General features: G+C 33.9%; 1 protein-coding gene across 1 annotated transcript; it reads left to right on the top strand.

Moving 5' to 3' along the window:
- Positions 1-4,952: 4,952 nt before the first annotated feature.
- LOC143224984 (actin, cytoplasmic 1-like) lies at positions 4,953-11,802 on the top strand. The gene is given in 5 exon segments (XM_076453568.1): positions 4,953-5,078; positions 7,381-7,620; positions 9,284-9,530; positions 11,306-11,583; positions 11,585-11,802. Coding segments are annotated over 5 exon segments (963 nt in total). The 3' UTR covers positions 11,657-11,802.
- Positions 11,803-12,334: the final 532 nt, after the last annotated feature.

Below are 12,334 nucleotides of genomic sequence, written 5' to 3'. Positions count from 1 at the left end.
TTGAATTTCGCACAAAGCTACACGAAAGCTATCTGCGCTATCCGTCCCTAATTTTGCAGTGTAAGACTAGAGGGAAGGCAGCTAGTCCTCACCACCCACCGCTAACTTTTGGGGTACTCTTTTACCAACGAATAGTGGGATTGACTGTCACATTATAACATCCCCACGGCTGAAAGTACGAGCATTTTTGATGTGACGTGGATTCGAGCCCGCGACTCTCGGATTACGAGTCGAGTGCCTTAACCACCTAGCCATGCCTGGCCGAAATGCCTTTTAATACGGGCTTTTGAATGTTGAATAAATGTACTTTTTATGCAATAAATAACATATATATGTATAAATATATAAATTATGTTTCTCTGGATCCCCGTCACATCAAACATGCTCGCTTTCAGCCGTGGGAACGTTATACGTAACAATCAATCCCACTACTCGCTGGTAAAAGAGTAGCCCAAGAGTTGGCGGTGGGTGATGATGACTAGCTACTTTCCCTCTAATCTTATACTGCTAAATTAGGGATGGATAGCGCAGATTGCCCTCGTGTAGCTTTGCGCAAAGTTCAAAAACAAACCAATGTTTCTCGGAATGTTTGCATGTTTTGATTGTAACTTTAGATCTGTCGATTTTTCGGTGTAATGTGACGTGACAACATTATTTCCTAATCAAACAATTCTACGTTTAAAACGAAATTAAAACACTTCCATATCTTATCTATTTTCTTACCTATTATTTTATATTAATTAGTGATAGCAACCTCCATAGCTTCATCTGAAAGTTGATATATTACGTCATATCAAGAACAGCGCGTTTTTTTTATTGGAACATCGTGTTAACTTACAAGTATAAGATTCGATTACTTTAGGCACAGATTTCTAAGATTTGAACGTCGTAATTTTTTACAAATTAGTGCTAAAATATTTGCCTAAATTTATGTGAAAAATATTTAGTTTACTTTTCGACTAAACTTATTAAATTGTTAGAGTTTTGTAACATTTTTATTTTTGGAATATCCGAAGTTAAATTGACTGACACATACAAGGTTAGGTCTAAGTCCGATTTAATATTAATTAACATTTTCAGTTAAGCCTACATAGGTTAAGTTAAGCCTAACGTACAATATTTAATCTGCGGATGCTTAAAACTTCCAAACATTTTTGTCCAATTTATTCACCTCATCGCTTGTAGAAGAAAAGGAGATGTGTTTAATTCTAATAAGAACAACTGATTGGTAATGAGTATTTAATAAAGTAAAACTGTTTTTAAAATACATTGAAATCGAAGACCGCCTCTCTTTGCCACTGAGTATCTTTTTCAGAGAGAACTTCAATGATGTAGCTAAAATGAATATCTCGATATTATGTAGATATTGCTTATTCCGATCGCTTATACTTTTAAATAGTAGCAATTTTTCTAATCTTCGATTACAATTATTTTATGACTGTAACATGTAACAACAATACTTTGGGACTCCTAGGATCAATCAACTATAAAGTGTATATAGATTGTGAGAAAAATTTCAGTGTTTTTTGAGAGATTAGCTTAACTTTTGAAAGGGCCAAGACTTTGTGAAAAGTTTTACGTTTGAGTGATTTGCCTTTGTTTTCGTACCAAGCCTTTTCTGATAGTTAACAAGCGACGTATCGATACATTTATCCTTCTAATTACTAGTTCCAAGAGGATGTTTTGTTACAATTAATTTTGAATATTAAGTACAATATTTCTTAAATTTTATTACTTTCTGATATATTTTCTCAAGTAAAGAATGAAATGTATTTTCAGTAGTGTTATCTTAATTACGGGGAGGCATAAAACACTTAAATTTGAATTACTTTAAAGAATATGTAAAACGACTCATTGTCAAGTGTTACATACATGTAATAATATTTTAATCCCAGTTGCCTGTCAAATTAATTCAGTCTCCCTTATAGAAAAGTAATTAATATCCTTTCCTATTAGTTTGTTATAACTTAAAAACAAGCCGAAACAAAAAAAAAATTTTGTTTGTTAGATTATAACAAACTAATGTAATTAGTCAGTGGTTTGGATTTGCTATTTTTAAGACATTCCTTCCTTGTGATTTTGCTTATTTAACTTCATTAAAATATATTTATTTTCACTAAAATATGTGCTTTCATATATACTGTTACTTTTTCGCCTTATTCACAGCTAACATTTTTTATTTGCTGAGTATAAGTAGGATAAAGCACGGAAATGTGGCATTGTTCTGACATCTCTTGTACAATAATTATAACAACGCTTTTGGAATGTTGTTTTTTTCAACAGGCGATTAACTATGTCTGAAGTCATGAGTAAAATGTGAATCGTCAAAGATAATTTATTATAATTAGAAGATGTTACAAAGCAAGGGATAAGAGCACGTCCTTATAACAGATCAAAATATAGTTACTAATTATATATGCAAAAACGGCTCGTTTGGGTTGAGAAAATATTTTACATAGAAGAGCGAACAACGTTTCGACCTTTTTCGGTCATAGTCAGGTTCACAAAGAAAGAGGTAACTGACCGGAAGCTGACCACATGTTTGAAAGGGGTTGTGTAACTGAGTGTCGGAATGTAGAGGGCGGTGTTAGATGTTTGAATATAATTTTATTTATTTTATTATATTAATATAGGTATAAAGGCGTTTCTTTATAAAGGTGTTCATATTTTGTTACTAGTTTTTGCCAAATGTTGGTTATTTGTCTGCTGATGTCAGGAATATATGGTATACAGCAGTATATGGTTTCGTGATTCTAGCCAATATTTTTATGACACAAGTTGAAACGCAAGCAATTAACACAGCATTACATCCACCACTATACTGGTACAGATATGTAGATGACACGGTTGCGGGATTCAAATCTACAGAATACATACTTATTTTTTTCAATCACATTAACTCTATACATCCCAACATTAACTTCATATATGAACAGGAAGAAAGCAATCAAATATCATTTCTTAACCTCAAAATTACAAAAACCGACACACAATTCAAAACAGAAATCCACCGAAAAATCACCCATACTGGTCTATACATTCCTTGGGACTCAGCACATGAAACAAAACTAAAACTCAACATACTAAGAAACCAAATAAACACAGCCATAAAACTATGCTCACCAGATAAAATTAACGATGAATTAGACAAAATAAAACAATACTTCATCAAAATCAATAAGTGTCCTCCACAAACCGTAGAAAACATTATACGCACACACCTAGACAGAAAGCATAATCAACCAACTAAGGTAAATATATCTCACGAATCAAAAAATCACGAAACCATATACTGCTGAATACCATATATTCCTGACATCAGCAGACAAATAACCAACATTTGGCAAAAACTAGTAACAAAATATGACATTCCAGTTAATACCAAATTTATTCAAAAACCAGGCACAAAACTAAAGTATATACTATGTAAAAACTACACTGACAAACACCACACCAACATTATTTATAAAATACAATGTGATAACTGCCACGACATCTATATTGGAGAAACAAGTAGAAAAATGGAAACCAGATTCAAAGAACATAAAAAAGTCACCTTCACACGTTTTCGAAATAAACGTCAAATAAACACAACATAACCATAGAAAACACTCAAATACTAAATAAAGAAACAAACATAAACAAACGCAAAATTAAAGAAGCCTTACTTATACAACAACTTAAACCCAAAATAAACCAATATAAAGGAACGCCTTTATACCTATATTAATATAATAAAATAAATATATTCAAACATCTAACACCGCCCTCTACATTCCGACACTCAGTTACACAACCCCTTTCACATGTGGTCAGCTTCCGGTCAGTTACCTCTTTCTTTGTGAACCTGACTATGATCGAAGAAGGTTTGGTTTGGTTTTTGGAATTTCGCACAAAACTACTCGAGGGCTATCTGTGCTAGCCGTCCCTAATTTAGCAGTGTAAGAATAGAGGGAAGGCAGCTAGTCATCACCACCCACCGCCAACTCTTGGGCTACTCTTTTACCAACGAATAGTGGGATTGACCGTCACATTATAACGCCCCCATGGCTGGGAGGGCGAGCATGTTTGGCGCGATTCGGGCGCGAACCCGCGACCCTCAGATTACGAAGCGCACGCCTTAACGCGCTAGGCCATGCCAGGCCTCATGATGACCGAAGGAGGTCGAAACGTTGTTCGCTCTTCTATGTAAAATATTTCCTCAACCCAAACGAGCCGTTTTTGCATATATATTTCTCTACAAGTGGGTTTTCTCGACATCACTGATAGTTACTAATTGGGTATGAAAGAGGTATTGATGCGTGTCTTGTGCTTCTATTTCATACACGTGTTCTCATATTCTGAAAGTTTGCTCAATTTGTATGAGACTAGAATGCCAAACTGCATGCTCTAAACTTTTTGAATCACTAGAAGATACGTTTCATACTCTCACAGGCTTGTTTGTTTGGAATTAAGTACAAAGCTACATGAAGTGCTATCTGTGCTCTGCCCACCACGGTTATCGAAACCCGATTTTTAGCAGTGTGAGTCCGCAGACATGCCGCTGTGCCACTGGGGGGCGTTTTGCAAGCATTTGAACCAATTTTGTTGGAGAAATTGACACTGCAATCTAGGGAAAGAAGTTGGATTATTACTTTTTCAATGTGCTTAGATTGTTGGTAAGAGATATTTATTTATATTTTGCATTTCAGTATCAAAAATACAATATCTGTAAAGCAATTTCTCTTACAAAATATTTTATCATAACAAATCTTAATTGGTGTCATTAAATGTATTAAAGAAAATGAACAACTCAGAAATACGATTCCAGAAAAGGCTGTAACATCAGTAATACAAAATATACTACAACTGATCCAATGTTTGTTTGTTTTTCATTATATAAACATAAATGCATATACACACATATGTTATACATATATTTTCTGTAGCTTTAAAAGGCTGGAAAATAAACAATGGGTGACGACGACATTTCTCCAATTGTGATTGATATTGGTTCTGGAATATGCAAAGCTGGTTTCGCAGGAGATGACACTCCTCGGGCGGTGTTCCCTTCCGTAGTCGGACGACCTCGTTACTTGGTATGTGGTAAATGTTCTGTAATATTTCTTCATTCACACTTTTAAATAAATGAGAGTGAATAAATATGTGAATAAAAAGATAACGCATAATTATTACAGAATTTCTATTGTATGCGAAATTACAATTTCGATAGTAACTTCTGAGCTGTGGTATAACTTTTGTAACATAAATTTAAGAAATATACCCTAGTTTTATTAATTGTTTTCAATTAAGCACAAAGCTACACAATGGGCTATCTGTGCTCTGCCAACCACGGGCATCGAAACCCAGTTTTTAGCGCTGTAAGTCCACAGACATACCGCTGAGCTACTGGGGAGCATTTCATTAATTATTTATGTCATTTGTTGTTTTAGCGCAAAGCTACATGAGAAATGATCCATTTTGTTCGCCGTGATGGATGAACCCTGAGTTTTGTCGTGATAAACCCTTGAGCTTACCACGGAGCAACCGAAATACTTACTTCACTTAAAACACGTTAATAAGTTAAAACAACAAAAACAACAGAACACTAAAACTTTAACTTTCAGTTTTCTGTTTCATTGTATTTTCTGCATTCTCATTTTCATATCATGTTTTTTCGAATTTGGTTTTCTTTGAATCTACAGTTATTATATAATACGTAGTCAACAAAATTGTCAAGATGCTTTGGTTTCTTTGTTATTCTCTTAAGATAACATCTTTTCTGCTCATAATAGATATTGCTTTAATGCTACACATTGTACAGTGACGTTGACAGCAGTGTCTTCCAGTGGTAGTTTAGGTGATACCTTAATTACAACATTCCTCAAGTCTGTGTGACATTTACTAGCTCCTGAGTAAAGCTAGTTGCTCTGGGTAACGAACGTTAGATTTAAATAATCTTCTAGATGATATCAGTCTAAGAAGTTGAAAGGAAGTCATTTTAGATCGAATGGAAACGACAGAGTAGCATTTAAGTAAAAACACACATTGTGACTGTGTTATAATAAAGTGTGTTTATTTTCTCTCTAATTTGTTCTCAATCATCGAGTTATGTAGTACTCTGAAATAGCTATTTTATTGAATATTTTGTTGTTCAGGCCAATAAGCTTGATCTGAATATATAAAATGGTGAAACTTACGGTCTGCTGTACATTTCACTTTTAATACCAGTGATGACGTACATGCAAATTTGAATTTAGAGTCACTACTATATATTTAAAATTACTGAGTATATAAGAGGAAGAACTGTTATAAAGTCACTTATATGGAGAATCAACTATTTCAGAACTATTGTTGCATCATAAAGCCAAGGAGACTCCCTCGTTGAAGAACTCTTGACTCCATCTGAGATACAGTATTTTAATATTTTTAAATTATGTACATGAACTCTTATTGATATGAACATGTTAATTTTACTGCCCTTCAAAGTAACTCTTTGTTACGTTACACCTCCTGTTCTATTCTAGAAATGCCACTCAACACATGAATATATACTTTGAGAAAGTACTCTACTAATGAGTGAAGCAGCTTTTAACAAATGAAACATCAACCATCTACACCATTAAATAAATATAGAAACCTACAGTGACTGCTGTATGTTTAAATAGCTTTAAAGCTTTGAAAACCGTTGCATATATGTGCATATATGGAAATTCAGAAAGATTTCGTGTGCATGTACTTGGAATTTTAACAAAATATAATAAATATCTTAACATTTCTTACAAATTACTTTTTGCAATGTATGTTTTCAGTAATTTTTGTTGATTTGTTTTTTGTGTAAAGTTATAGAAGTATTATTTGCACACTGCGCGTACCATCCTTGGAGTGAAGACAACTATTCAACATCACTCATCGTCAGCTTTAATTGAATTGTGTGATTTCACTTTCACTTTTTGCTACGGACCCTGGATTTTAGTCAGGGACACTAATCAGTACACTTACTCAAACAGATATGTACTTGTCAATTATATGCAGCTTTGATGGGCTAGTATGAAGGACGTATCTCGAGGTTGATTTTTATTATGAAATTTAAACACCCTATTGTGATTTAATATAATTAATTTGTAAGTGGTATCATATGATGACGTTACTCTGTTTTTTTCTGCGAACGTTTTCCTAACTATAGCTCAAGATACATTAATATATTATTAAATAATTTTTGATTGTTTATCAAAGGAAATTCAAACTCTGAGAGATGCTACAAGTAAAAGGTTAATGCTACGATTTTGTTATAAAGTAACTTGGCCACTTGGTAAGACAAAATGTAGAATATTTTATGTTTTATATATCAATATTCGTTATTGAAATTTGTGTAGTGAATGTTATTATTTTGCTGCTCAGCCTGTAATGGTAGGAATGGGTCATAAAGACAGTTACGTTGGAGATGAAGCTGAATACAAACGTGGTGTCTTGACTTTAAAGTATCCTGTTGAACATGGAATTGTAACTAATTGGGATGATATGGAAAAAATATGGCAACAGACCTTCTTTAATGAACTTCGAGTTTCGCCAGAAGACCACCCTGTGCTACTGACCGAAGCTCCTCTAAATCCTAGGTCTAACAGAGAAAAAATCACACAGGTGTGTTACCCTTCATTTACAAAATTCACTTGCAAACTAAAATTTTTAACTATTTCGTTTATATATATATATACATAAACTAAAAGCGTAGAAATTAAACTTTCTTAGATATTGAAGGGAATTTTAATTTTGTTTATATCCATTTCTCCTAGAGACCGTATATATCGGATTTATTATTTTTATGGTATCAAAGTCTCGAATAATAGGTTTTACCTGTTATTTTCCCGAAAGGGGCCAAAGCCACCTGGAGTAGTCATTTGTTTCGACCATTTATACCATTATACAGTGGTGTGTCAGTCAGTCAGTCAGTAGCTACTAAAGTAACGTCACATAAGGGATTCTTAACGTTGCAACTTGTACTGTCGTGACGTCAGTAAAACGTTGTAACTGTCAAAAGTAACATGCTGCTACATCTAGGGTTCAGCAACAATGAAATATATATATATATATATATTAAACTGTAAGAACACTGGGAATAAAACTCACATTTACTAAAAACACAGTTAATAAATAAATTAATGAACAATTGTTTCAAATGATGGACCGACAAAAAGAAACAGAAGAAACAATAGATAAATAAAAAACAACAGCAACTCTATATTCCAGAATAACTTTTCTATCTTACTAACAATATCAAGTAAACAAAGAACAACAATAAATTGACTATAACGTTCATCAACTATCTTGTGTCTCAGGAGAGTACATCTCATTGATCGTAAATTAACATAATCTTTTGTTATGTTAATAATGTCTCTTAAGTCACCATTAGGGAAGCTGGTGTCAGTTTCATAACAAATAATTACTCAAAATAAACGTGATCAGCTGGAAGGTGAGTCAGTGTTTTAATGTCAAATTAATAGCTGAACTAAACGATAGAAAGAATAATAAATGAATAATAAACAAAACATATATTTAAATTTTCTACCTCACAACATACGCACGCCTTGAATCACGAGAATAATTATGCACTCTGTAGAATTGGTTTGTTTTGAATTTCGCGCAAAGCTACACGAGGGCTATCTGAGCTAGCCGTCTCTAATTTAGCAGTGTAAGACTAGAGGGAAGGCAGCTAGTCATCACTACCCACCGCTAACTCTTGAGCTACTCTTTTACCAACGAATAGTGGGATTGATTGTCACATTATAATGCTCCCATTGCTGAAAGGGCGAGTATGTTTGGTGCGATGGGGATTCGAACCTCTCTGTAGGTTACAACATAACATAAATTTCAAAGGTAATAAATCTTTGTTACTTTTATTTACTATTCAGGCCTGGTATGGCCAGGTGGTTAAGGCATTCGACTCGTAATCTGAGGATCGCGGGTTTGAACCCCGTCGCACCAAACATGCTCGTCTTTTCAGCCGTGAGGGCGTTATAATGTTTCGTTCAATTCCACTATTCATTGGTAAAAGAGTAGCCCAAGAGTTGGCGGTGAGTGGTGATGACTAACTGCCTTCCCTCTAGTCTTACACTGCAAAATTAGGGACGGCTCGCAGAGATGGTTCTCGTGTAGCTTTGCGCGAAATTCAAAACAAACCAATTATTTGCTATTCAATGACAACACTTTTGGAGATTCTGCGCATGTACATCTTACATATAGCTAAGTATATTTATTAAATATATGCTATACATTTTATTATGTAATCGTTCTCTGGTTGTTTCAGATGATGTTTGAAATTTTTAACACTCCAGCTATGTACATCGCAATCCAAGCTGTGCTATCCCTCTATTCATCTGGCCGCACTACTGGTAACGTTTTAGACTGTGGGGACGGCGTATCCCATACAGTCCCAATTTACGAAGGTTATGCTTTGACACATGCCGTAAGTCGTTTGGATTTAGGTGGACGGGATCTCACAGATTACCTAGTAAGGATTTTGGCAGAACGAGGTTATGATTTTCCATCCACTGGTAGGATTGTTTAGTAATTTTCTAAAACAATAAGAAAACAGTTTAATCCATAACTTACTAAATGTTATTAATTAGAATATTCAACTTTTTCTTTTGGCAGTAAATTACTATATCCGATAAATTTCTTTCTCTAATGTATCAGGCCCAGCATGGCCAGGTAGTTAAGGCACTCGACCCGTAATTCGCAGGGTTGAATCCCCGTCACACCAAACATGCTCGCCCTTTCAGCCGTGGGGGCGTTATGGTGTGACAGTAAGAATAGTCCAAGAGTTGGCGGTGGGTGATGATGACTGGCTGCCTTACCTCTAGTCTTACACTACTAAATTAGGGACGGCTAGCGCAGATAGCCCTCGTGTAGCTTTGCGCGAAATTAAAAATCAAACAAACAAAATCTTTAATATATGTATATATATAAAAATAGAAAATAATATTTTTTATACAAACAAATGTGAGGAAACGTTTTGTTTCGAAGTGAAACACAAAGCTACACAATGTGCTATCTGTGCTGTGTCCATAAAGGTATCGAACCTCTGGTTATAGTTCCACAAACATACCGCTACGCCGCAGGTGAGGGATCAGATTAATTTTTGCTTGTTTTATAGTAAAGCCACTTTAAGCTACCTGCTGGGCCCACCACGATGAATCGAATATTGTATTTTACCGTTGCAAATCTACAAAATTACTGCTGTCCCAATGGGGAACAGTGAGAAAACATCACAAAAGTAGAAAATATTTTGAATTCCACTAATTTTGGTTTATATTAATGAGAGGACATACTTGTTATCAATTACTTTGTCGTGTATTACCCTAAAATTTACTATTGTTATTAATGTTTATATAGGAAAAAATCTTTTCTAACATCTCTTGAATTACTCATCTCCCTTACTAAACAAACCAAAAAGACGATCTCAAGTTTACAAAATATATTTATAAGCGGAACAGTGGGTATAAGATATACATGTATATCAAATTTTGTTTGCGACAGACGCACTTCCAAAGTACCCATAACTTTCCTCAAACCATCTTATCTAAATCTGTTTTGACATTCCTACTAAAATGTTGTACAGTTACATGTCAAGATGCATCGATCATGGGGGTTATTATATTACAAAAATTCCTGGTACGTGGTCCAATTATATCATCGTTAGTGTGGAACCTCTTAAAGTTACATTGGACCTTCTGCCATTCAAAAAATTTCAACCTCAATAATGAAAACTGTGAACGAATTATTTACAATAATAATACGCAATGAATACATGTTAATATAGACGTTTATGTAGATAGAACTGGAGTTCAACAAATTTCCATTATTTGTGTCGATGTAGTTGCACTAACAGTATCCAGTTCCTTTATTCATAATATAAAAGCTCTTCTTGTGATATAAATGTAGTTTTTCTTACAGTGTATAAATATTTATCTGATGTTAACCATATTAATTGGACTCGCTGATTCTTAAATACAGTTTTTGGTAGTGTTCAAATACTCGTAAACCTTTACAAGCCATCTTTCTAAAAACAAACAAATAAGCAAAAATGTTAATTTTATATTCTTTAAGATATGTTTTATTTAATCATTTTAATATACCACTTGACTGTATTTCGATTTGGTGCAAAATTCATCATTAATGGTTTTGTGTATACACAATATGTAAAGAAATCACCCAATCCAAACGACTTGTACAACTTTTACACGACATGAGCGAAGTATTGTTGTATTATGGTTGTTTTGTGTATTATTTTTGTGATTACACTTTCAGTTTTCTAAACTATATACAGCTGAGAGGGAGATAGTTCGTGATGTAAAGGAAAAACTGTGTTACGTTGCGTACGATTTCGAAGAGGAAATGAATTTATCTGCAACTTGCAACTCGCTAGAAAAGTCTTACGAACTACCCGATGGTCAAGTTATCAACCTCAGGAATGAAAGGTTTCGTTGTCCGGAGTGCCTATTTCAGCCGTCCTATTTAGGTATGGAAGCCTGTGGTGTCCACGAGATGACGTACAACACCATCATGAAATGTGACGTTGATGTTCGTAAAGTCCTTTATTCCAATATTGTACTATCTGGTGGTTCTTCTATGTTCTCTGGTATTAACGATAGGATGCAGAAAGAAATTACAGCGTTAGCTCCAGTCACGATGAAAGTTAAAGTAACTGCTCCACCGGAAAGGAAATACTCGGTGTGGATCGGCGGTTCAATTTTATCATCTTTATCTAGTTTTCAAATGATGTGGATTACCAAGCAAGAATATGACGAATGTGGACCAGGGATTGTTCATCGTAAATGTTTTAATTTTTTTTTAGAAGTAGGTTTCAACTTTCAATAATGTGGAGTTTTAAATATGCATTTCACCCCATTAGAATGAAAACACAATCACTTACCGCTTATCAAAAACTGAACTCCCAAATTAAAATTTAAAAAACGTTTAACTATATAAATTACAGTTTTTCCCTAGTTTGAAACAATTTTTGCAAATAAAACTTCGTTTATCTGCTGTAAGGTTTAAGTTTTATGAAATCCAAGACTGTTTATTTTAACTTAGGACATTTTTGTCCCTTATTTCCCGATAAAATAAAAGAATTGGCATTCTCAAAGTGTTAAATATACCTAGGCCAAATATCCAACACATTGTTTTTACTACAAATTTAAAATAAATTAAACATTTAGCTTTTTTTATTCAAAAATAAAAAATTGATTATTTTCCAAAACGTTTTTTAACCTGGATCAAACTTTTAATTATATGTTTAAAATATTTGAATATAAATTACATCTCACCAAAACACAAATGTATTGTTTTATCTATA

This window comes from Tachypleus tridentatus, chromosome 9 (genome assembly GCF_004210375.1).
Source record: "Tachypleus tridentatus isolate NWPU-2018 chromosome 9, ASM421037v1, whole genome shotgun sequence".
Classification (NCBI taxonomy): Eukaryota; Metazoa; Arthropoda; class Merostomata; order Xiphosura; family Limulidae; genus Tachypleus; species Tachypleus tridentatus.
This window is presented reverse-complemented; position numbering and strand designations above follow the sequence as displayed.